The 25,925-nt window shown below is 48.6% G+C and overlaps 1 protein-coding gene across 2 annotated transcripts; it reads right to left on the bottom strand.

The window, feature by feature from the left end:
- Window positions 1-10,791: 10,791 nt before the first annotated feature.
- Window positions 10,792-19,494, bottom strand: ADCYAP1 (adenylate cyclase activating polypeptide 1). Of its 2 annotated transcripts, none has more exons than XM_056854420.1 (4): window positions 19,381-19,494; window positions 14,362-14,496; window positions 13,442-13,537; window positions 10,792-11,176 (listed from the first exon to the last, which is right to left on the bottom strand). In XM_056854420.1, the coding sequence occupies exons 1-4, from the start codon at window positions 19,479-19,481 to the stop codon at window positions 10,993-10,995; spliced, it is 516 nt and encodes a 171-aa protein (XP_056710398.1). In that variant the 5' UTR covers window positions 19,482-19,494; the 3' UTR covers window positions 10,792-10,992. The 2 variants fall into 2 exon arrangements, with proteins under 2 accessions (XP_056710398.1, XP_056710397.1); XM_056854419.1 differs by having other exon boundaries at window positions 10,792-11,180; window positions 13,443-13,537.
- Between the last annotated feature and the right edge of the window lie 6,431 nt (window positions 19,495-25,925).

Raw genomic sequence — 25,925 nt, 5'->3', positions numbered from 1 at the left:
CCCTTCATTTTCGGGAAATACCATTTCAGAAGACAGTGATGTTGAAGAGAGAAGTGGCAGTTCTTGCCTGTCTTGCAGTGCTCTAAGCAGAGTTATACCCTTCTAAGCCATTTGACATCAATTGACTTAAAAGGCTACGGTTAGACTCTATATATAAATGTGATGTACATTCCTGAGTTTCGGCTTGTCATGTTCATATGAATACCTATCCATTTGTAAACCTGAAGAAGCAGACCGAATCCTTGGAAACTAAGATATGTTCTTCAGCCTTGACCATCTTGTCTAATTAAGGATGCATTCCTAAACACGCTTGGTGGAAAGTGTGTCGTGTCACAGCTGATTTATAGCAACCCTGGAAAGTTTTTAAGAAAAGAAATGTATAGAAGTGGTTTGCCTCTGTGTAGCAATCCTAAACTTCCTTGGTGGTCTCCCATCCAAGTACTAACCAGGCCAACCTTGCTTAACCCTCAAAGTGATGTATCTTTGGGATGGGGGTTGATTTTAATGGTTTTATAAGGTAATTTTATCTTGTATGTTTTAAATTGTATTATATTATCTTGTATTGTTTAAATTGTTCGCTGCTGAAAGCCATGATATATATTTTATAAATAAAATAAACAAATATCTACCAAGGCAGAACTGATTCCTTGGTTAGGGCAGATAATAAATAAAAAGAAGGGTCCTTTCCAAAAGCTCTGAAGGAAGTCCTTTATTTTAAAATACTATGTTGGACCCTTCAGATACAACTCTTGCTCTGTTTCAAAAGTTAGCAAAGTGTTCAGATGAGCAGTAACATCTCAACTCCATGTATTTCTGGGTGGTGTGGATTATCTGGAGGCTTTTCATTCTGGCTTCTGATAGAAACTGCATTGTTTGTCCTGCTGGAGAAAATTTATTAGGTAACTAATGGGGGGGGTGTCCTTTTACTTCTTCTTGACTTCTCAGTGGGTCTTGATACCATCAACCATGGTATCCTTCTGGGCTGTCTAGACAAAATGGAACTCTGGGGCTACATTTATTCCTGGCAAGTGGGTTCCACCCATATGGTGGTTTCCAAAGCCTTCTAAAGTACCCCTTGGCCATTTGTCTGTGTGATCCTGCAGCGTTCTGATGTTATTATCAAGTTATGTTATTTAACAGCTACATAAAACAACTAAGAAAGGTCATCCAGAAGTTTGGAGTGCAGTATTATCGACGTGCTGATGACACACAACTTTGTTCTTTCCTTATAATTCAAGAGAGATGATGGAAACCCTTAACCCTTAGAAGCAGTGAAGAGCTGGACATGAGCAAATCAACTGAAGCCATTCAATATAGAAGTATGACTGGTTGGAGGTAAAGCCATTCTGGAATTAAGTTTACAATCAATTTAGAATGAGTCTGCACTCCTCTGAAGAACCAAGTTTTTAATCTGTGGGAACTTCTGGACCCAGCCCTGATGTTTGAAATACATGATGCTGAAGATATACAGGAGATCTTTCATGGGTTTTTTTCTTCTCCAGCTTACCATCTGCACCACTCTTGGAAAGAGCTGATATGGCCACAGTTGTTCATTCATATGGAATTACTATAACACAGTCAGGGATTTCCCCAACATTGCAGGAGTTGAGCGCAACCCATCCATCTTCAAACCTCAGGCAGCCACTTCGACTTGGCCAGAACATCGGGACAGGACCCAGGGCAGCAGGTAGCTGCAGCAACCAGACATGAGCCTCCCCACTTCTCTCCTGGGCCCCAGAGCTTCAGGAGCCAGCTGATGACATCATCCCCTGGTACCGGAACAACAAAGATGATGCCGGGAAAGAGTGAGCCTCAAAAGCCATCAAACCAGCCAGCAAGCACAGAGGCAACCAGCAGAAGCCCAACCATGACCGCTTGGGCGGAGCAATGCAGGAACCTGGGAGGAAGCAGGCAGGGAGGGCCTGGCTGAAGACCTCCCAGGAACTGACCACTGAGAGAAAGGGGGACAGCCAGCACAGATGGGGCAGGAGACTGGGGGGAGTGGTGCTCTAATCCCTGGTCTAGATAACGGCTCAGGTCATAGAAGACAGAGCGTGGGGCTGGGGCTGATTGGCAGGGACAGGGAGGAAGCTCCATAACCAGGCCAGGGAGGAGAGGGGGAGTATTGTATTGCTCAGACAAGGGCAACGCTCCAGGTGGACTTGGGTAACTTAACCCTCCCCCCTTCCTATTCTGAGGCCTGAGGAGGCTCCTGGGAGTAAAAGCAGCACAATGGTTGAGGGCCAGGGGTTGGTGCTGGTGAGGGAGGAGCCTCACAGTACCCATGTCGAATTAGGCATCTGTCTGCACCTTGTACACTTCTGCTCAGTATTTTCTGTTAAATAATAATTTGATGGTATCATTGAATAGCAAGCAACCCCTGTTCATACCATGATTTTATACCTTTTTATATCTGTCGTTGTATCCTTGTTTGGATTAAAAAATATCCAAAAATAATTGTTTATTCCATCCCAGTTGTGTTTTTGAATTCTATAAACCACACCTGAAACAATAACATTCTCCTAGTACATTGCTTCACTGGTGTTTGTAGAACTGGCACTACAACATATAACATTAGCCTGTAATGCTGACATAACTTCCTCCTTCAAAGCATTGTGCTGGTCCAACAATTCGCACTAAACCATTTGACACCAGGCATTTTTTGATGCAGCAACTATTATGATGCATCCAGACTCATGCTTCTTTAAGCAATCTGCCAATGGAAACTGAGCTAGGACATATCGCCAGTTGCTTTCAAGTGCTTTGCGTGATGCAGAAAACTTGTGCTGGCTCGATTTCCAGTCAGCGCTGCTGCTAATCCTTATCTTCCAGGGTAGTAATTTCTTTTTCTTTTTAAATAGCCCATTTGCAATATTGCGCTCATTGTCCTGAATACCTTGTGACTTCCCCACCACCACCACCCGATAGTTAAATTATGCTACTTCATGATCCCAGAAACCAGGCACTTCACATTGCGAGAACAGTTTATCATGAGCAACAAGGGTGTGTGACAAGTTCTGGTCCTGCAACACGTATCATGTTCACGTCCTCACAATGAGAGACTGGCAGCATTTTTTTAAAGGTGGGTTCTGCCTGAAATCACATCAAGCTGCCTCATTAGTCACTTCCCAGCACAGAAATGGGTTGATACCGCCAGTGTGGTGTCGTGGTTAGGAGCAGTGGATTCTAATATGGAGAACTGGGTTTGATTCCTCATTCCTTCGCATGAGCGGTGGACTCTAAACTGGAGAACTGAGTTCGATTCCCCACTCCTACACATGAAGCCTGCTGGGTGACCTTGGGCTAGTCACAGCTCTCTCCGAACTCCCACAGCTCCACCTACCTCACAAGGTGTCTGTTGTAGGGAGGAGAAGGCAATTGTAAGCCAGTTTGAGACTCCTTAAAAGTAGGAAAAAATGTGGTATAAATACCAACCGTTCTTCTAAACATAGTACATCCAGTGTCATCTGTGGAAGACCTGTATTCAAGTGCTGCCTCAGGAGTACTGATCACACAATCTTATACAACTAATTGTGTGTCAGCCTCAGAAGGTGATCTAGAAAATGAGAGACCATGATCTACCTCATAGGGATGATGTAAGGAAAAGTGCAATACAATCTGTAAAGCATTTTTGAAAATCAAAAGAGCTGCATAGATTAGTTCTAGGATACCTTTCCCATTTTACACATCTTCCATCAAGACGTATCCCCAAAACAAAGCTTTAGTGGCATTAAAAGGCATCCCAGATAGCCAGTTTTAGGGATGTTAAATATTGACTTTATGACTGCCTTATAGAATGTGTGGTTTGATTTACCTTTATTCTCCATCTAAAACCTTAACTTTCTTCTGCGCTTATTTATCATATAAAGCTAAGTGTTACATGCAGCCTATTCAGCAGCCTGATACTCAGCCTAACAAAGATCATCCCGTCTGATGCTACTGTAATATATGGGATAACAAGATCCACTTCAGTCCAAATATTTTGTCTAACAAACAATGGACTGTGAATCAGGCAGTGAATGTGCTGGTGCAAAATTGGAATGCTTAGTCAAAGTGTAAGTCCAGGGGTTAACAGCCTGGTGACTCTGCCTGGTGATGTCATCTGACCCAGAACTACAAAGCCAAAAAAGGAGTGTGGATAAGCTGGATCTAGGGTAATGGGACTTTGCAATGGGCCACTAGAGAGTGGTGCATGGAACATTAGCCCAACATCTCCACACACACACTTCTCAGAGTGGCCCACTAGCAAAATTACCAACAGAGGGCTGCTAACCTTCAGGCCGGATAAATTAAGCTAAAATATTTGTATTGTTGTGTAGTCCTTCTGGAGAACTGTTGTGCTAATATATAAAACATGTTATACAGATGGTCAGTATAATATTGGAAGGAAGGAAGGAAGGAAGGAAGGAAGGAAGGAAGGAAGGAAGGAAGGAAGGAAGGAAGGAAGGAAGGAAGGAAGGAAGGAAGGAAGGAAGGAAGGAAGGAAGGAAGGAAGGAAGGAAGGAAGACATTGCCTTGAGATACTAATACGTCATCTTTTTGTGTTGGCAGATCAGTATCTTATGAAGGGCACAAGGCACTGACCATTTAAAATTCTTATGGCATGTGATCTCATGTCTGGAAAGGAGCAAGAGGCTGCCCAAAAGGATCATCTGCACTCACACAAACATCAGCCCCCTCTCCCTCGTCCCATATCCTGCCATACAATCCAGGCTCTCTAATCCCATGAGCCTCAGCTGTCCAGTGGTCAGCAAGTTGTTTCCAACCAGTTCAGGCTCATATTTGGCTGAAACGGAAATTACAACCAGGTCAACCAAGCTTGCCATCAATGGGACTTGCTTCCAAGGATTTAGGATCATGGCGTTGTCACGTTTTTCAAACACTAGTTTTATAACAAAGCAGTACATGATCGGGGGGGGGGTCCTCTAGGATTTTGTAATATGTTGCTCTTTAGATACTTGGATTTTGTATTTATTTTTTTGCAGTTCGTTTATTTTCCTACAAAGAAAAACAACAGATCTTTTTAAATTTAAAATTGGAGGTGGGTTTTAGGAACTAGTTAAATGCAGTTTTTAATATGCCACAGCAATAGCAGTCACAGGGATCTCAAATGTTTTCGATTATTCCTGACAGATTTAACTGAAGATTTCCCTCTAGAATACTCCGCTATGAATCCTTATGTTGTCAAATCAACCTCATTCTTTGCTAGCAGATACATTTTCCTGTGGGGACTCTTAACCCCTTACCTGCTGGGTGAGGCCCCTTGAAACAAAAACAGTTCAGGTTGGAGGAGCCAATTTTTTGGCCAAGTGATCATGCAGTCATCTCTTAAGACATATTGGGTAAAACGCCATTATTTAAATTATAAAATATATTGACGTTTGCCAAAAGGTTAGAGGGGTTTGCCCCAAAGTCCTTAACTGAATTCTCTTTAAGACCTTGTAAAACACAAGCCATTGAGCTGCTCAATTACCCGTCTTTGTCTGACCATATTTATTAGGAACAAAGGCTGCAGTCTTAAGTGAACTCAGTAGAATTTACTTGTGAGATATTGCACGAGATATTGCTGTATGGCACACCTGATCCTTCATTTCACTGTGACACTGAATTTCCTGGGAGTGATAAAGGTTACTCTGAAATAAACTCCACTGCATCCAATAAGATTTATCCCCTCGGCAAGTTTAGGATTACAGTTTTAGTCTAACTGAACTCGGGGTTTCACTTGTGGAGTACAATCCAAATAAACCATACAAAATTCCTATTGCAATCAAAAGGATTCACTGTTATAAACTAGTCAAGAGTGACCCTAAGGCAACTGTACTCAGAAGGATGCCATGTTAAACTCAGTGCAAGTTGCTTCTGAGTAAACTGGCTTAAGATGTGCTCCATATCCTACTGATTTCAGTGAGGTTCTACCATGACTGATTTTCTCCAGGTTGTAGAAAGGGCAAGTTGGAGCCCTGAAACCACGTATAGAGGAGTAACTGCAATCACCTCAGTGAGCATGCAGATGGCCACAGCCTTTGCAGTAAAACTGTTTTCAGAATTGACCTGTAAGTGGGGGTGAGCGGGCGGGGTGGTGGTGGTCCAGAACACTGGTAATTTGGAGAGGTTGTATCTTTGTTCCTTGTCCAGCTTTACAGGTGGCATCTGAAGTTCTGTTATACCATTAGGTTATAAATAGTAGGGGATGAAAATGAGGTTATAAATAGTAGAGGATGAAAATGAGGTTATAAATAGTAGAGGATGAAAATAAGGGGGAATCAACGGGAAGAAGAACTCCTATAGATTAAAAAAAGTTAGGATATAGATTCCATTTTTAAAATTTAAGTGTATCTTTACCGATGGAACTCCTTTTGTGCGGTGTCCCCCAAACAGTAGACGAAATTGCATTGTTTACAAAAATTTATTAATACAAATTTTACACACTTTTTTTGTTAAATAACAGTTAAGTCCTAGTTACCAAGACCATGGGTGTTGTAACTATACCTCTTGTCGAAGTGCTTTTTGGATACTCAAGTTGCACACAGAAGAAGGAAAATATATAGATAGATATAGATATATCGATATCTCCAAAAGACTGACATCTAACCTCAGTGATCACTGGATTTCCAAATGGGATCCTCTGGATTTAAGGCTCTCGGCGACAGAAGGGGGGCAGCTACCCTAGACAGGCGACCCGCCCCCGGGGCTGTGTGGAGCAAGGGGTTTTACACGCGGGCCGACTGGACGGCTAGCCCGCGGGGCGGGCAAGCAGAAGCTGCGCACTGGCACGCAAGAGACACAAACACGCGCACGCACACACACACACACACACACGCGCGGCAAAGCTCCCGCCCAGCCTCCCGGTCCGAGAAGGGCGCGCCAGGCTGAAGGGCTGCCCCGACCCAGGAGGAGGAGGAGCGCAAGAAATGCAAGCTGATGCGTTGCAGCATTGTAGGGCCACTAAACCGCCGTCTGTGAACTCGCGGCGCTTTACAAGGCGAAGGGAAGGCACGGGAGAGCTGCAAACGCCGTCCTGCGTCACACGGCCTGGGGGAGAAGGCAAAAGGCAAGTAAGGTCGGTCTCCGGACACCGCCGGCAGCGGCGGATCGAAGACCCCACCCTGCCTGCCCGCCCGCCAGCCCGGGCAGGCCGCCGGGGACCGGCCAACGCCATCGGGCCTGCCTTTGATCGCTCGCCCGGGGGGCCTGATCTGATTGGGTGAAGGGCGAGAGAGAGGCGGCGAGCGGCGGAGGAGAGGCGAGGCAGTTGGCTCGCCGGGCTGGGGGCGGCGGAGGGGGCGGGTCCGTTCCGGAGGGCCCAGAAGCGGAACGCCCGCTTCGGCAAAGGGGAATTTGGGATCCAGCCGGGACCAGGGGGAGGGGCGTCCTTCCAAAGAGGGGGCCGTGGGGGGGGGGGTGTTGGGAGGCGCTCAGTTGGAGCCGCCTGGAGGAAAAAGGCGACTTCAAGGTGCTTTCAGAGGCGAGTCGTTCCAGGTCCAAGGGAGGGAGGGGGAGAGGGGGGGCAAAGAAAGTTCTCTCTCCTGCCCCAAAATAACAAGCCGCAAGGCGCTCAACCTGCGAGCCGGGCACTCGCCCCAGTCGAACAGGCCAGTCCCCGCTTTTCCCTTGGAGGGTTTCATCCACCATCCTTGCAACTAGGGCCATTTGTGCACGGGAGGCTTTGCCTTGGATTTGCCGCTCTCTAGATGCCCATTTCCCCCATCCAAACACTCAGAACTCTGCACGGGGGCTTATTTGTGAGTTCTGAGAATTCAGGTGGAGGAAAGGTGCATCTAGAGCAGTGGTTCTCAACCTTTTTTTTTTCTTTTTTGCTCCATTCCCCCCTTTCACCATTGTTCAGAACACAATCCCCCCCTTCCCAAAATAGTCTATCTCAAAAGGTGCATTCTAAATAACGCCCTTTGCAGAATAGTGGTCCCAATCCCCCCCAGCCTAAAATTCCCCTTGTTGACAACCCCTGATCTAGAGAGCAGCAAATCCAAAGCAAAACCTCCCATGCATCAATGGCCTAACAGCGACCAGCGTGGCAGCCTACATCCCAGCAGCGCAGTCGCTGGACTGGGGCAGAAAGGGGCTGACCCCGACGTGCGCCTCGCTGGAGCCCATTGCCGCGCGGATCCGAAACGCACGTCCTGCCTGAGGAAGAAAGCCCCGGACAGGGCGCTTTTTCGGGATGGGCGCGCTGAGGACTGGCGCTTGGGGGGGAAACAAGGGGATTTTCTTCCACCGCTCTCTGAACGGCAGGTGTTCATTCAGCCCCATGTGCCAATCTTGTGCGCAGGCGCGTCCGCACAGGGGCCTAAATGAAGGAGGATGGATTGGCTCGGCTGAAATCCCAAATGCCTCGACTGAACGGACTACTGCATTTGGCCGCTCCACCCGGGGGGGGGGCGTCAGAGGGTCCCTCCCGAGTCGTTTCAATTCCTTTCCCTCCGTTCTCCCCAGCCCCCTCCCCTACACACACGCTTCAAGGTTCATACACAAAGGTCAAGTCTTAAGAAACTGGAGCGCAAGGTGAACGCTACACATTCTGGCATGACAAAAGTTGATTGTATGAAATAAATTTTACTAAGCGGTTTAAAGCCATAATGTAGAAAAATACATTTTAAACCTCCAAACTGAATAAATCAACAAGGAAACAAAAAAAAAGGAGACCCTTTTAGTAATAGTGCATAATCATTTAGTGGTAGATATAGATAATAGCTCGATATAGTCGCTACAACAGGGGGGGCGGGGGAGGGGGGTCCTAGAACGGTCTTACAATAAGAGCTTGCATCAAAACAAAACCGAAAGTGCCCGAGGCGTTCACAATAGTATTTTTTTCCCAAGAGAACAGAAACGAAAGTGAATCAGATGGAAAACACAACATTGCGAGAGAGGCCGAGAAGTGGGGGGGTGGGGGCTGAGAAAGGTCTACCGGGAACAACAAAGGCGAGAGAGAAGGTGACTGGGGGGGGGGGCAATTCTAAGGAAGAAGGCCGGCCAATCGCACGAGATCAGAAGTATGGACAGCACTGGAGAGTGACGCAGGATCCTTTGTCTCGCGATCCAAGACCCCGGGGGGCGGGCCCGGATCGACCCCTGCCGCAGAATGAAGTGGGGAGCGGGCAGGACGGCACCGCTCCGGGCCTCTTGGCTCAACAGGAAGCAGCCCAGGGACACCTGGCTCTGGCGTAGACTTCCGCGCGTTACAAGCCTTCCTTCCTCCGCGGACCTTTACGCCGCAGGAGCCGCCTTCCAGGTGCCGATGGGCTCCTTTGCGTTTTTAAACGTCCAGATTAACCCGATCGCCCCTCTGGAATTGATGTTTGTGAAGGATCCCCAAGTTTAAACAAAGGGTGCGTTCACACATGCTGAATAATACACTTTCAATTCGATCCACTTTGCCGCTGGATTGTACCGTGAAACGGCGAGATCCACTTGCAAACGATCGTTAATTACATTGAAAGTGCATTATTCAGGCTGTGTGAAAACGCAGTGTCTCTTTGCAGCGGAATAGAGAGAAGACAGGGCTAAAAATCCTTCTCTCGGATGTGCTTGTTTTTCAGAAGGTTTTTTTTTTTTAATTCCCTCTTCTCAAGTGGTACAGTCCCCTTTGGCCGTATCGGGACTCCACCACTTCATTCTGCTGTATATGTCGATCCGGCCTCTGCGGGGATTGTATTTAACTCATAGAACTGCCAGTCCAAAACCCAAAGGGGTCTGTCTAGGAGGGGGGGGCGCTTTCTTCTCTGTCCTTTCCCAGCTCTGGATTCCAAACACTTCCTAACGGCTCGCACTTCTTAGCTCTGCTGCTACCTCCAGACATCAACAGGGGGGAAATCGAAATACTTAAAACTTGGGTGGGGAGAGGCTTCTACCCTGTTCGTTTCTCCCCTTTCCGTCGTCGGCCGTGTTCCTTGCTAGGGAAGCGGCGTCTGCGAATTCGTTTTCTGTCCTAAAGCCGAGATCCCCCCCCCCCTCGCCTTCCCTAGTCACTGAATCCACATCGCTACCAATCTGGGGGGCCCTGCTACGGATTCGAATGCCCGCATCAACAATTAAAAGTGTGGGGGAATCCACTCTTTGGCTACCCGGACTGTGAGTGGATTGAATAGTCGCGAGGGCTGACTGATCCACTTTAAGATTTCGCATTTGCATGGCGCTTGCAAGGGTGCAAAGCGCTGCACACTGGCTCTAGGGAAGGGGCTCCTTATTTCACTGTACCCGAGCAAACATAGATACATAGTAAAGGGCAACCAGAGAATACAGGAAACGCCATCTCTAGCAAGGAGGGGGGGACAGAGGGAGGGGAGGAAGTGAAGGGGGGAGCCCCTTGAGAGAGAGGGGGGGCGTATGGAAAGGAGCCTGGCTGGAGACTCACCGGGGCAAGGAACTGCGTCAGCCATTCTCCAAACTCAATAGCATCATAATCCCCTTGAAGCAGGGCATCTTTGTCTATGTACAGTAGCAAATGGAGAATAGTAATTTCTTCAACCCTGTCGTGGATAAAAATACTCTTCTTTTAATTTCCGTTACAAAAATAAGAGTAATATTCAAAACAATGATTGTCTCGCTCTCACGCTCGCTCTGCCTTTTCTTCTATTTTATATAAAAACAGAACAGCTCAGGCTCGCCTCCTCGGTCCCTTGTTCAATGCTAAGCACTGGAGAACCATTCGTTTCTCTCTATTCCCTAGCCTATGGATAGATTCTAATCCGATTTTTTTTTAAGGATTGGTCCACAAAGTAGATCTGTGCGTTTCTCTAGTGCTTATTCTTAAATTTGTTTAATTTTTTTTGTACAAAAGAAAAACAATATTATTATCAAAATATCCATTTAATGGCTTTACTTCATACATAAATACATGTTTGGGTAACACAGGAGCGGTGATTGATCAGTCAGTTTGGAAATGACCTTTTTTGGTGGGGGCAAGGGGGGTCCTCTCTCGGATATATTTTCTTTTTCGGGGCGTTTGTTTACACAGGAGCGTTTGGGAACTCATCGCTACAAATAGGCTACTCGGCGTCCTTTGTTTTTAACTCTTTGTTTATACCTTTTCCCCAGGACCGCTGCCAAGTATTTCTTGACAGCCATTTGTTTTCGGTAGCGGCTGTAGCTGTCTGTGAAGATGCCGTCCGAGTGCCTCTTGGAAAGCGGCTCCGAGTCGTCCTCCAGGCCGCTGGCCCCGCTGCAAGAGAAAGGAGAGCGAACAGGGAGTCAGACAGGGAAGCAACCGCGGGCGTCTCTGCTGCAGCGGCGGCAGGCGCTGATGACGGCCGCCGCCTCCAGCGCTGGAATGGCAAAGGGCCGCCCAGGCTTGGGCTGGCTGGAGCTATGCAGGGTCCCAGAAGCTGAGCCTGGACCGGCCACTGGCCACGTTTCGGCCTGAGTCGATTGTTAGGCAACAGCTGGGAATGGATTCAGCCAGCAGTTTATAAGCAAGAGAGGCGGCTTGGTCTAGCCTCTCCTTCCCCTTTCATCGGAGTCCTTTTGGCCTTGGGCTGCTCAGGGCCCTTCACATGAACCCATGAAGCTGCCTTATACTGAATCAGACCCTTGGTCCATCAAAGTCAGTATTGTCTACTCAGACCGGCAGCGGCTCTCCAGGGTCTCAGGCTGAGGTCTTTCCCATCATCTATTTGCACTAGTCCCTTTAAGGGGAGATGCCCGGGATTGAACCTGGGACCTTCTGCATGTCAAGCAGATTCTCTACCACTGAGTCACAGCCCTTCCCCTGCGCCAATTTGAACTACAAATACTACTAGTACTATTATCATTATCATCATCATTATTATTATTCACAGAATTTCCCATAAGTGAACGGACTACCTAAGGTTTTGTTTGGTGTGTTTTGATGCCCCCGCCTTCAAATAGGGAAAGCAACACGTAAACCGGGAAAGGGGGGCAGAGAAAGCAATGGCGGGTTCTTCCTGAAAGAAACAAAGGCTGTCTACACACGTTGCGGAAGTTGCAATCTGATCATAATACAAGCCGACAGTCGGGGAGACGATCTCTCCCCGGCATGAATTATTCATTCCGAAATTGTGTAATCCATTTCCCCATGGGCTTTATTAAAACGTTGCCTTCTGCTGATACTCCAGCCGGTTGGGCATCCGGCTAAGAGGTTTGGTTTTAAACCAGAGGGGGGGGGCGGAGGGGGGGTGAGTAGGTGCTTTTTTTCCCCCTTTTCATCCCCACCCCCCATCACTCCAGAGATCGAGAGTGTCCTTCGTTGCAAGGGTGTCTTTCGTCGCAGATGGAAACGATTCATTTAATCGTCCTCCCCGGGCTTGGGGTTAAATGTGCAGAGAAGTAACCTGTACACTGACGAGGTCTTTATCATCGGCGCTTGTCAGGGCACCTTTTCATTCTGTCAGCCGGGGAGGGGGAGGGGGAGGGGGAGGGGGAGGGGGAGGGGGAGGGGGAGGGGGACGAAGGGAGGGGAGCCGGCTGTGTCACATGAAACCCCCCGCTTTGGGACCTGGGCCCGCCTTGCGCTGATTATAGCGCAACATTATGCAGTCCCCCCACCGATGGCAGGCTGCAAACCAGAGACATCCAGCCCTTCCCAAGCGCAGCCCCAATGCTTTGAAGGCCACGTATGCATGGGAGGGTTTGCCTTGGATTTGCCCCTCTCTAGATGCACATTTCCCCCATCCAGACTCTTAAAAATGAACAGTAAGCCCCCCTGTAGAGTTTTGAGAATTCGGATGGGGAAAATGTGCATCTACAGAGCGGCGAATCCATAGGAAAACCTTCCATGCATAAATAGCCCTAGGACTACTCTGGAACAAACGTTTTGCGAGTTGCATTCCGAAAGTGCTCTTTCTGCGGTCCCTCTTTCCTCGGGAGCCGCAGCGACTTCAATTTTCAGCTACTTCGTACCCAGACTCCAACCGTATGGAGAGGGAGGACGATAAAGAATCCTGGGGCACCCATAAGATGACAGCCTGTATTGTGCCGCGGGACTTTGTCTTTGCTAGGGCAGAGACCGGACCTCTCCTTGTGGGCCGGCTACCAATTGTAAAGGGGATTTGCATCCACGCGTTTAAGAATGCAGTGTATAAAAGCCTCGTTGGTGGAAATGGCCAAACCTGGGTCGATTTCGGCAGGGCTCTTTATGGATCCCTGGGGAGGCAGGCAGCTCGATCCACATACCAAGTGTGCTTTTTTTAAAAAAGCACACAACATCTGTAGGATAGCCGGCTGGCATCTCGGCCTAATCTTAACAGGAGGGTCAGTTGAGTCCCTTACAGTTGAGTCAGAGGATTTAAATCCAAATAGGATTTAATGAGGTCTGATATTGCTAGCACCGCTAGCTTTTATTTAGCAAGAATATTTTTTGTACGCCGTTCTACCCATGCTACTCCTCGGTGGAAAGCCCCTTAAGCCTGGCGTCCTCGACGTTTCCCCCCTCCCTCCCTGGCACCTCAAGCAAGAAGGCATGCCTTACCCCACCCGCTTGGCCATCAAAGAATGCAGGTACTTCCTCGCCGACAACTGGCCCAGCACTTTCCTATAGGCTTTATTAAAGATCCCGTCCGCGTGCCTAAAGAAAGAAACCAGGGAGGGGGGAGAGGGCAGAGCAAGTGAGAACAGCGGTCTGGATCCCAAACTAAAAATCCGGAAGCGACCCTGGCGGGGGTGGGGGGGAATCTGCGGCACAGAGGAGGAAGGAAAAGCCAGGGACAGCAGGCCGCGCCGTCTGGGCTGCGGCGCTCCCACCCGCCGCCCCCGGCTCTTTCCCGGAGCGCCCGGCTGGCAGGACCCCCCCTGGTCAGTTTCAGGGGCAGGACGGAGGGGGCGGCTTCTTGCGGCCTTTCCCTGCCTGGGGCCGTTTGGAAGGTAAGCCTCGTTTTGCCTGCGATCTTCCTTCTCTACCACCTCCCCACCCCCACCCCCCACACACAAACCCTGCCAGAAATTTTGTGAGCCATCTACGCAGGGGAGGTTTTGCCTTGGATTTGCCGCTCTCTAGATGCACATTTTCCCAACCACGTTCTCAAAACTCCACGATAAAAGCCCCCATGCAGAGTTCTGAGGATTCGGATGGGGAAAGTGTGCATCTAGAGAGCAACAAATCCAAGCCAAAACCTCCCGTGCATCAATGGCCATTAAGGGTGCTGCTGGACTCTTGCTCTTTTCTGCCGCCAGCGACAGACTAACACCGCTACCCGTGGTGATCTCCCTCCACCCCGTCTGTTCTCCATCTATAGGTTTGACGCGGGAGTCTCCTAGATCATTGGTCCGAGCGCCTCCTTTCTCCTCCCCCTCCAGTCCTGGCCAAGACAAAGCTGAAATCCTTCGGAAACCTTCTCCCCACCACCCCACCGCCCGCAGCCCCACCCCACCCGCTCCTCCGGCGTGGATCACCTCTTTTCCGGCGGGTAGTACAAGGTGTACATGTCGTCCAGCATGGAGGAAGGGTCGCCCATCCCGATGGGGTCGCTGTCGAAGCCGTAGTCGGGAAGGGTGTTGCCGTCTTCGTCGTACATTTCGTCTTCCAACCTAGCAGGGGAGGAGAGGTTTTTTTCAGGACGCCGCGGGGGGTGGGGGGCTCGGCTGCGGGATCGCGGCAGAGTTTTGAGGGGGGGAGGCGGGGGGGTACAGGAGAGTTGTTGGTTTGGGGTCAGGAAGATCTTTCTCCAGGCAGAAGGAAAGAAAAAGCAACCCGCGGAGGCACCAGCGAAGCCCCAGGCTCGCCACCCCCTTCCCCCCCCCTCCACACACACACACACATAGATGCTGCACATGTTCAGTCTGCCACCTTAGCCGGAAGGGAGGGAAATTGCCAAGGCAAGCAGGGATGCTTCCCATTAAAGAAAGGCCTGCCGGATGGCAAAAATGGGAGCGGGAGGGGGTGAGCACATGAAGCTGCCTTATACTGAATCAGACCCTTGGTCCATCAAAGTCAGTATTGTCTACTCTGACCGGCAGCGTCTCTCCAGGGTCTCAGGCAGGGGTCTTTCACATCACCTACTTGCCTAGTCCCTTTAACTGGAGATGCCGGGGACTGAACCCGGGACCTTCTGCATGCCAAACTGAGCCACAGCCCTTCCCCCAGCACTAGATCACCGCCAGTGCCAACGGCTGGTCTGTGTGGCCCCTCGCTAGCCCCGGCATTCAGGCGCAGGAGGAACCGTGAACGCTTTCCCTTCAGAGGAACTTCAGTGCGTAGGAATTCAACGTTATCTGTTTAAGTGTCTTGGACAGGTAATCAGAAGGCCTCTGCTATGGAGTGGATTCACGGTCTGGAGAGGACTGGGGTGGGGGTTAATGTGGGGCCCCAGAGCTGCGCAACGCAAACCTCCGGCAAGCTGGAGCGCAGATGCGAGAAAGACGGTTGGTTTTCGTTCCTCTGCTACCTGTACTACCTGGATGGCCTAGGCTACCCCGATCTCATGAGATCCCAGAAGCTAAGCGGGGTCGGCCCTGGCAAGGACTTGGACGGGAGACTTCCAAGGAATACCAGGGTCGTTATGCGGAGGCAGGCAATGGCAAACCCCTCTGAACGCCTTGAAAACCCTACAGGGTCGCTATAAGTCAGCTGTGACTTGACGGCTCTTCACACGCACACGACCAACCGAGCGGCTCCCAGCACTGAGATCCAGGGTCCATCACTCTTAGCTTAGGGCCGGACTCTGGGGGCTAGAGGCTTAGAGCCCCCCGTGAACTCTGGCCCTTGATGCACGGGAGGTTTTGCCTGGGATTTGCCGCTCTCTAGACGCACATTTTCCCCATCCCAATTCTCAAAACTCTGTATGGCGGCTTGTGGTTGAGTTTTGAGAATTGGGATGGGGAAAATGTGCGTCTAGAGAACGGCAAATCCCAGGCAAAACCTCCCGTGCATCAAGGGCCCCTGTTGGCCAGCCAAGCGCACAACCCCCGTGGTCCCCCGGCTCTCGGGTTGTGTTTCCGTTTCGCGCCTGTATTCAGACGTGTTTGGGGTTTCTTCTCCCTCCCGCTTCCCTCCCTGCAGATACAACTAGGCTGGCCGCCCCCGCCAAGCCCACCCACCCCCCTCCATGTAGGTCACGGCATGTCTCCGGCAGCTATTTTCGTCTGGGAAGGAGCTCTGGCAGGCGCTATCAATAATAGATGCTCCTCAAGTGTTTCACCGCCGCGAAGGGGGGGGGGGTTGGCGAGAAGCCCCGCGTCCCCCGAGCTCGGCGCCGCCCGGGAGAAGGAAGATCCCGGCAGCTGGGCTCTCACCCCCCCCCCGTTGAGGGGAGGGGAGGAAAGAAAGGCGCGGGGCTTCCTAGAGGGGAGAGGCTGCTCCGGTCGGGACTTGGACCCCCCGCCCCCAGGGACATCCCTTCCAGCAGCTGCCAGGACTGAACCGCATCCTCGGTGACTGGGGGGTGGGGGGGTAAAGGAGATTTGCTTCCTTCGGAGGCTGGTTAGGCTTGCCAGGTCCCTCTTCGCCACCGGCGGGAGGTTTTTTGGGCAGAGCCTGAGGAGTGCGGGGTTTGGGAAAGAGAGGGACTTCAATGCCATACTGTCCAATGGCCAAAGTGGCCATTTTCTCTAGGTGATCTGACCTCTTATCGGCTGGAGATCAGTTGTAATAGCAGGAGATCTCCAGCTAGAACCTGGAGGTTGGCAACCCTAAGGCTGGTGGGGGTGGGACCGTCGATTCCCCTCCCCACCCCGCCTCCCGTTTGTCTGGGCTGGAAGCCAACAGGGGTCAGTCTCTGCCTCGTCTTGTGAAATCCCCCCGAAGTGCTGGGAGGGGTCTTGGCTCGGACTGGGCGAGCGGCGCCTTCTCCCTTCGCAAGACGGGATGCTCTTTTCGGCGCCCCCTCCCTTCCCTTAAACTCCTCCTCCGCGCAGGAAAGGGAGATCTCGGGTTGCTTCTCTGCAGCGGAGCCCCCTTCCTGTGAAACACACGCGCTTTGCCAGGCGGGCTCGACCAAAGGGCTACCTTCTTCGGCAGTCCGTGTCTCTAGGACAGACTAGCCCCGTGCCTCACCAACAAGGTGATCCTTCCAGCAGCTAATAATGAGAGATATGCTTCCCCTGAGCGTGGAGGTTCTGCACAGGTGTTACCGCTAGAAGCTACTTATATCTGGCTAGGGCCGGTAGGCGAAAGGATTTTATAACCGTTAGAGCGGTTCCTCAGTAAAACAGGCTTCCTCTGGAGGTGGTGAGCGCTCCTTCTCTGGAGGGTTTTAAGAAGAGGTTAGATGACCATCTGTCAGCAATGCTGATTCTATGATCTTAGGCAGATGGTGAGAGGGAGGGCATCCTGGCCATCTTCTGATCATGGAGTAGGGGTCACTGGGGGTGTAGGGGGGAGGTAGTTGTGAGTTTCCTGCATTGTGCAGGGGGTTGGACTAGATGAGCCTGGTGGTCCCTTCCAACTCTATGATTCTATGATGGTTTGGTTTTTTTCCAAAAATATATTTAATCTTCTAAAGGAAGCGATCCTCTTCGCTTCTAGAAGAACATCGGTGCCTGTGGGGCTTAAGTGACTCGTGGGGCGCAGGCTTATACTGCTATCTGGAGCCCCTCTTCCTTCCTCAACACTTTCAGGTTCCTGGAAATCCATGTAAATCGTTGCAACGGAGCTTTTTGCCAAGAAATGGTGTTCTGGTCTGAGAAAGCGGTATGAGGGTTGCAGCTTAAACCAGCTAGGAGATTTCGTTGCAGTGGGACTTGGGTCTAAGTCAACCTTCTGACGTAGATGCTTTTGAGTTCGCTACGGGTATTCCAGAAGCCCGCGTAAGGCTTCCATTTTCAGGCATTTGCGGGGAGTCAATTTAACAACCACATTCCTTTTCGATGACACTTGCATTTCAAGAACTAACTGTCTCAAACTGGAGAGAAAAAACAACTGGTGTTTCCATTGGGGAAGCCTATACCAAGTAAGCTTGCAAGCGAGCTTAGAAACACGGGAAGGGAAGAGAACCGCCTCCAGGTAAATGTGTCCCCTGGCCTTCAATGACACCAAATAGCCTTCTGTCATCTTCGGCCATCGTAAGTGGTTCGGGCTGCCCTCTTGTTGGTGCCAGGCGCGCTTTCCTTCCGGTCTCTCTCTCTCTGTCACTGATAACTTGCAGCCAAATGCTTTCTTCGCTGGGTTCAGTATCTATCAGACAAACCTAGCATGTTGTGGGTGGCCAAGTCTGAGCAGTGACAGAACTTCCTCAAAGCCGACAGGAGGGCAGGCACGCTCCACGCCCCAGCTGCACAAATGCTTTCGTTGCGAGCAGAAGGCAGCCAGGCTCTGGTGGTGCGCTTCCCCGCGAGCAGGCTTAATTAAGCAGGATGGCACATTTCCGCCTAGACATGCGTAGGATTCGACCGCATGTACACTTACTTCACTTGGGTACTTCTGCAGAAGGCATTTACTTCCGAGTTTAAACCCTTCCGAATACCTAAACGAAACAGGGTGACTTGGGGCGAAAACGCAGGGGAGGTCTTGCCTTGGAGTTGCCGCTCTCTAAATGCACATTTCCCCCAGCCAAATTCTCAGAACTCAACAATAAGCCCCCATACAGAGTTTTGAGGATTCTGATGGGGGGAAAACGTGCATCCAGAGAGCGGCAAATCCAAGGCAAAACCTCCCATGCCTACCTTAGATTCCCTGGAAAGAAGCGCCGTAGATCTCTATGGTAGTAAGCTTCGTTCTCCCTGATGCTCAACGCATCTCTTTAGCAGGGTCTCGCTAAACCCGGCACATCTTGGAGAAGATTGTGGCCATTTATGCATGGGAGGTTTCACCTTGGGTTTGCCACTCTCTAGATGCACATTTTCCCCATCCGAATTCTCAAAACTCTGCATGGGGGCTTACTTTTGAGTTCTGAGAATTTGGAGGGGGGAAATGCGCATCTAGAGAGCGCCAAACCTAAGGTGAAACCTCCCATGCATAAATGGCCTGTGTCTCCCTGCAAGTTAAAAGACCTGGGATATTAAACCGTTCACGCATCCAGGCACTCTAGGAGCGCTCTCTCGCTGTCTGGCTCTCTCCATGTCTCACACACACACATCCCAATCATAACCTCCAGATTTGATTGCCGGTCCGTCCTTTCCTGTTGCTTAGGACGGCGGCCTGCGTTCCTAACACTGAGCCATCTGTACAGCATTAAAAAAAAAACCCAATGCCTTCAGCCAAGTGAACTAACCCGGATGTTGAAACATGTGCTGTGGAATCTCTTTTCCCTACTTCTCCAGGCTCGTAAAACCGAGCGACGTGCCTGCGCGAATGTTCTCTTTTAAACCAACCAACCCACAAAAGGTGAAACTTGATTTTCGTAGAAAGCACCGACGGAAAGCGGGGGGCTCTGCCGCTAACCCAGCTGGAGAAGAGAAGGGAAAGCCTCCCTAACAGCCGAGGCTGGGCTGGGAGAGGGGAAGGGAGAGGGTTAAAGCGGGCAGGGCGCTTCTTACCTGAGCGCGGGGTATTGGAGTCCAGCCGCAGGTGAGCAGTAGACGCTGCAGTGCATGACTAGCCCATAGATCAGCAGGACCAGGAGCGCTTTGCTACACATTGCCACGCTGCGAGGAGGGAAAGGAGACGTAGCTGTCACAAGGACTCCGGTCAGGCTCTCTGCCCCCAACTTGAGACTTGCCTTTGCCACCTTGCCGTTTATGGCACCCATCCGACGCTCGGGAAACGCCTTTGGGACGATTCACCGACAGGCATGATCTCTCCTCTCACCTCCGCTCTCGCACTACCCCTCCCCCTTCCCCCCCCCCCAGCATCTCCCCGAAGGTCCATCTCCGTCCTCCCTCACTTTCCTCCCTGAAACGTTTGCCGCTGGGCTCTCGGGTCTTACCATTCAACTCTTGATCACCCGGCGCTAGGAAGGATTGGCTGGTCACGGTCGGATCGGAGGTGCCCAAGGAAGTTTCGGTGGGGACGGTCAACACTATTGAAGCATCCTCTCTCCGCGTCTCGGTCTCTTCCTTCCTCCCTGGTGGGCACAAGGGAAGCCGCAGGAGGATGGGGGGGTTGGAATTGACAGCGGATCGACTGGTTCGCTGCCTAGTTAGAGCGGGGGGGGGGCTGGTCAGCTCCACAAAAAGTTTGCAGCGTTGTTCCGAAGTCTGCCAGGCAGGGAAGGGACCAAGAGGGCGAGAGAGGAGAGGAAGAGAGGGGATCCTTCTGGGCTGGCCAAAGGGAAGCGCGGAAAGGGGCGATCCGTTCTAACGGATGCTGCAGGAGAGGTCCTCTTTCCTCTTCGCCCAGCTGCTTCTAGCTTCAGCCGCCCTTCGCCTCCTTTCCTCGTCTTTTTTCCGCGCTCTCTGCCTTCCAAGTTGACCAGCCCTCTGCTGCTTGCGACCGATATCCGAGACCCCTCCTTATAGCTACCAGGTCTTTCGCGCGCTCTCAAGCTTTCCGTTCTGCCGGCTCTCTTTTGTAAACAGGGGGGTCCTTCTTGCCTTGTCGCCTGGCCGGTGGTCTGGATTGTTTTGTTTCTCTGTTGATGTGGCGTTCGGATTTTTATTTGCCAATGACTTCTTCTTTTTTTTATTGTTGTTGTTGCAGTCACGTAATAATCGGTATCAGAAAAGACGTCATCACCCCAATTCCTCAAGGAACCGAACGATTCCAACTCCAAGAATGATGCGAGCAGAAGCTTCTCATAAGCAGTTTGACTTGCACTCCCCCTCCCGCCCCTTCCAAACCAAAGGTCTCGGTGATGCGGCTAATTGTCAACCCTCACATTTCCCCCCATACTGGCGAGATGGATAGCTAGACTGAATGACGTTTGTAAAGTCTGCCTGTCTTTCAAGGATACTTTCTACATCCTAATTCTAAACATACTTCTTGGAAGTAAGCCCTATTGATTTCGATGGCATCTGTTTCCCAGTCAATGATTTAGAACAACATCAGTTTAAAAAAAAAACCCCACCCTGCAATATTGTTTTTAAAAGATCAGGTACGCTGGACTTTCTTCTAGATATATTTGGGGTGGGTTGTTTTTTGTTGTGGGGTTGTTTTTTTTAACCAATCCAAGACATGGAAACTTGGTCGTATGCTCTTCTAACTGGTGCAATTAAATATTTTTAAATCGCCGTTGTTGTCAGTATTATAATTCAAAGGCTGTTTGAAGTCTTGGAGGGTTCTTGGTAATTTTCTAATTAGACTTGGCAATTGACAGTTGTTGGCCGGTGGGTGGATTGATTACCCGCAGGGCGAACAGTTGCTTTCCCAGTGGAGCTGTCCAAACACCGTGGTGCTGAATTGGCTTTGGCAACCAGACAAGGAACTTGGAAGAACGTTGCCACTAGGATTGCTCTATATTTACAGATCTCCCATACTGGCAAGGAAAAATTGGAAATGTCACCGTTTAGTCCATGACTTTTTCAGTGGCATATTTACCATTATTTTTTTTCCTCTTTCCCCTCCCGAATCTGGAAACTGATTGCATCAGTATTGATTTGGGGAAGGATGCCCCCAGGGGTTTTCACACCGCTCTTGGGCTTCTGATTAAATTGCATAACCATTTCTGTAACAAATAACCATCTCATGTGACTGGGAGAAGCCCCACTCACACACACACACACACCAGAAACTGAATCACCATACATGACTTGAAAGGGAGAATTGTGGTGTTCTTTTAGAACCTTCATTATTTGATCCTTTTCTTTCAGCGACATGGGGACTGTGAGGGGAAGCACAAATATTAAAAGGGGGGGTCCATTAAATCTTCATAGGCAAAGGAATTCTTAAGGGAATCTCTCCTTGGCAGTTCACAGTCCATGGGCATTATCTTCCTGGAAATGACGGGGAGAATAAAGAGATGAGAAAGATCACCGTCTGGTCTCCGCTTCAAGTAATTTGACATTTCTACTAGTCTCTTCCTTGCCTTTCAAAGGTACAAATACAGATTCCTTTTTTGAAAATTGTCTCAAGAGGCACTGCGGTGTGTTTTAATTGATATACTGATGAGCAAAAGATCAGGAAGGAACATGAAGGAACAGAAACATAATGCATCAACTTCCTAATTCAATTATTTGAACTCAGTGTGTGTAAACCGATGTCAATTTCTTTAAAAAAAAAAAAGTTTATACAACTTGATGGTAAATGTTAGGTTCCACTGCTTTCCTTGGCATAAGGAAACAGACTTAACTATCATTAATATTATAATTAACGTTGTCACCATCTGGGGGGGATCAACGGTTTAATTGTGTATAAAATATATTTCTATAAGAAAAGAGGAACCTTTTCCACTTGAGCAGCTACCAAGAAAATGAATTTCTTCATTTCTCTTTTTGCTTGATAGGAATAAATCGCTGTAGATTAATCTGATTGATTAGGTTAATGAGATTGACTTCATTATAAGAATTCATGTGATCTGAGACTATTAATATTTTTTCTTCCCTCTCCAAAGAATTTTGATTTTCTGGATTTTTAGAATTACAGGAACCAGTGAGGGATACTTCCCTACCAAAGACCTGTTGCAAGCAGCGTCTGCCACCTTGTGGTGAAGTTTAAATGTGCATGTTTTATTTTGAAACTTGCATTTGCAGTTAAATCCTAAAAACACTTTTCTGGAAATAAGACCCGCTGAATATACCTGAGTACAATTGTGAGCAAACTTACTTAGGATGGCAGTATAAATCTCTCTTTGGTGATTTATAGGGAGTTTTGCTTCAGTTTGCTACATTTTATATACTGTTATTGTAGGGTATATTTTCTGAATAATCTATCCAAAATGTGTGTGTTTGTCTTATGTTAGGGGTTCCTCTCATTGTAAAATATTGCTTTTTAATCTCTAATTGATTTCCCTTTTGGGAGGAGAGATAATTTGACAAAATAAAAGAATCCTGTGAATCTGACATCTCAACCCTATTCTTATAGCTGGTATGTGAGTTCTAGCGCTTAGTTACCAGGAATGTGCAAAGCATCAAGGTTTACAGTTTCATATCCTTCAAGGCTACTAATCATAACTCTTCTCTGAGCCCACATCCATAAGGTATATTTCTATGTTCCCAGATGAAGTACAAATAGGAGATGATCTTTATTAGAAGGGTAAATTTCCCAAATCCACCCTTACCAAATCAAGAAATAATAACTGCACAGCCTACAGGCAACAGTTACTAAACATCATGGGTACCTGAAAAACACCTCGGTGTCATATTCTGTAGGCAGTGTAGTGTTTCTGGGACAAATATGAGCTGGGGCAGAAGGCTCCCCATAATACACGTCCTTCTCCGTGACGTAGTTGTGCAGAATCTGGCTGTAGCAGCTCACTAGCATTTATCATCATTTCCTTCCTCTTTGTCATACACTGTGGGGTTCAGGAGAAATAAGACATAGGAAATGGTACACAAATAGTGTGCTGAAGCCCTATGTTGAATATTCTTTGTCCCCAGGACCAGAGGGAAGTGTGTAGAATCAAAGTCAATCAGATCTATAGGTTTCACCTGCATTATTCAGAACCAATTTTGCATGTCTTGTTCTCTTCTACCGTGCATAATAAAAATGTTATAAGTCATCCCTTCATCATGCAGACATTGCTAACTGGAAAACATACCTATCCACATGTATTTAGGTGCTACAATAGCAAGAAGGCAAACATAAAAGTTAATTCAACATCTGAAAGATATTATCAAACAATTAAGGTGAAGATAACAGGGACAGGCTAAGATCTAAAGAGCTGCTTAATGGAATAAAAAGGATGGTGTATGACCGGTGAAATTTCTTTCCTTTAAAAATCGGGTAACCCCCTCCCATGCTTTTGAAACTTCAATCAGCATCAAAATGGTTTATCATCTATCACATTTTTATTCTACCCTTCCCCCCTCCAAAGAAGTTCAGGGCAGAGAACAATTGTCTCCCACATCCCAATCCATTGTACTCACAACCAGCCTGAATGCAAGTCAGGTTTAGATAGTGTGAATGGCCCATGGTCCCTCAGTGAGCTGGGAATCTGACCCCAGGACTCCCCACTGACATTCTAACTACAACACTACACTGCTTTTGCAGAAACACAGTTCCAAAGTGCCTTTGGATATGCAGAACCAGTTGCACAGTTGTTTGGATTCTGGCCAAGGACTTCCGTCTGACATGAAAGTTCACTTCTGCTTCTTTCATGATTGCAGTTGTGCCTATTAAAGCAACATCTAGGCACAAACATTCGAAACGATGCAAAATGCTTGATCTATTCTATGCAAATGCCATTAGGAGAAGAATGACACAACAGGTCTCAAACAAACATACAAAGAATGAACCAAAATAAAGCCATTCTAGGTATGCTGTACTTCTGCTACAGTATCAATGTATTAAAAGAAGTGGGAAAGTGAGCCTTATGTAGACTTGTGCTCAGTGAGTCTTATGCAGACTTCAGTTAAATCCTTGCATAGCTTTGCATAATAATTTTGTGTTTGCACTGACTGTAATATGACAAATTATCCTATATCTAATTCTGAACCTGGCTACTATGCATACTGACAAGCACAAAGAAGAGGGACAGGTTCAGAGAGGGGGTATTCTTCTGCATACCTGGGGGGGATGAGACTCTCCCAATTGAGAGGAGTTAAGTAGTCCCCCCAAATAGAGCCATGTTGTCAGTGCTTGCACAGATGACATCAACTGGCTGTGTACCAGGGAGACGAGGGGAGGAGCCAGGTGAATGAAGCTGCTGGAAAGTTCACAGCCCTCACCAGCCCCACTGCCTCTCCTTGACAGGCATACAGGCAGGTGGACAGGGGAGGAGGAGTGGGAGCGCCCTGAACCCCTCCACCACCATGACAGCATTGCCACGAAAACCCTAAAAGTTAAAAAATGAGGGCAATTATCCCCTAAAACAGAGGACAGAGGAGGCCTGGTGAGGGAGACTGAGAAGGGGTAGGGGCTGCAGCCACCACTTTTCTCTGCAGAGCAATGGGGAGAGGAACAGGTAGGGGGCAGGAAAACAGAGGGGGAGCCAAGCAGGAAGGCAGAGCAGCAGGTAGGAATGCAGAGCATGGGGAGGAGGTGGGTGAGATTCCCCTCTCACATGTCGTACACTAGTCATGATGCATACTTATTCTATCTAGTATCAGAGGAGCATGCCTATTATATTAGGTGCTGTGGAACACAGGCAGGATAATGCTGCTGCAGTCATCTTGTTTGTGGGCTTCCTAGAAGCACCTGGTTGGCCACTATGTGAACAGACTTCTGGACTTGACGGGCCTTGGTATTATCCAGCATGGCTTTTCTTATGTTCTTATGTTCCATCTTTTCCTTAACTCTTTAGTGTTCTGTCTTTAGTGTTCTTCACTTTACAGCTATTATATGGACACTATCCATTATTTCTAGATTAAAATGTGTACAGAGGTGTTTCCGTATCCACTCTTTCCATACCTCTCATAATTTTATAAGTCACTGTCATGTCTCTCAATAGCTTTTTTTTTTCTAAACTAAGAAATACTTTGGCCTTTCTTTATAACCCTATTCTCATTTTAGCTGCTCTCCTGTGTTCCCTTCCTAACACTTCTAGAAAGAGGATTAACAGAAAAGTACAGAATATTCTATGAGCTGCACTACAAATTTATATAAAGGCATCACAATACTGGTTCTTTTATTTGTCAATCCTTTTTCTAATAGTTGCCAATATGAGTTTGCCTTTTCACTGATGCTGCACACCGAGTTGACTTTTCAATGAGCTGTCCACTATGACCCTAAGATTTCTTTTCTGATTGGTCACAACTCCCAATTCAGATTCCACCAACAGTAATGAAGTTAGCATATATCATGAATCCCATTTGTTGTTTTGTTTATAATTCACATAGTTTGGAGAGATCCTTTTGGAATTCTTGATGGTCTTCCTCGGTTTTCACCTTCTGGAATAAATTGGGGTCTTCCAGAACTTAGCTATTTAAACTTTCAAGTGAATGCCATCTGGCTCTAGCGACATCTTCATTTTTTATTTGTCAATTGGCTCTCAAATTTCATCCTATGTCCTCTCAGATGACCCTCCCTGAAAGGAAAGTTTGAGGTA

The sequence above is a fragment of the Euleptes europaea genome, chromosome 8 (assembly GCF_029931775.1).
Source record: "Euleptes europaea isolate rEulEur1 chromosome 8, rEulEur1.hap1, whole genome shotgun sequence".
NCBI lineage: Eukaryota > Metazoa > Chordata > Lepidosauria > Squamata > Sphaerodactylidae > Euleptes > Euleptes europaea.
This window is presented reverse-complemented; position numbering and strand designations above follow the sequence as displayed.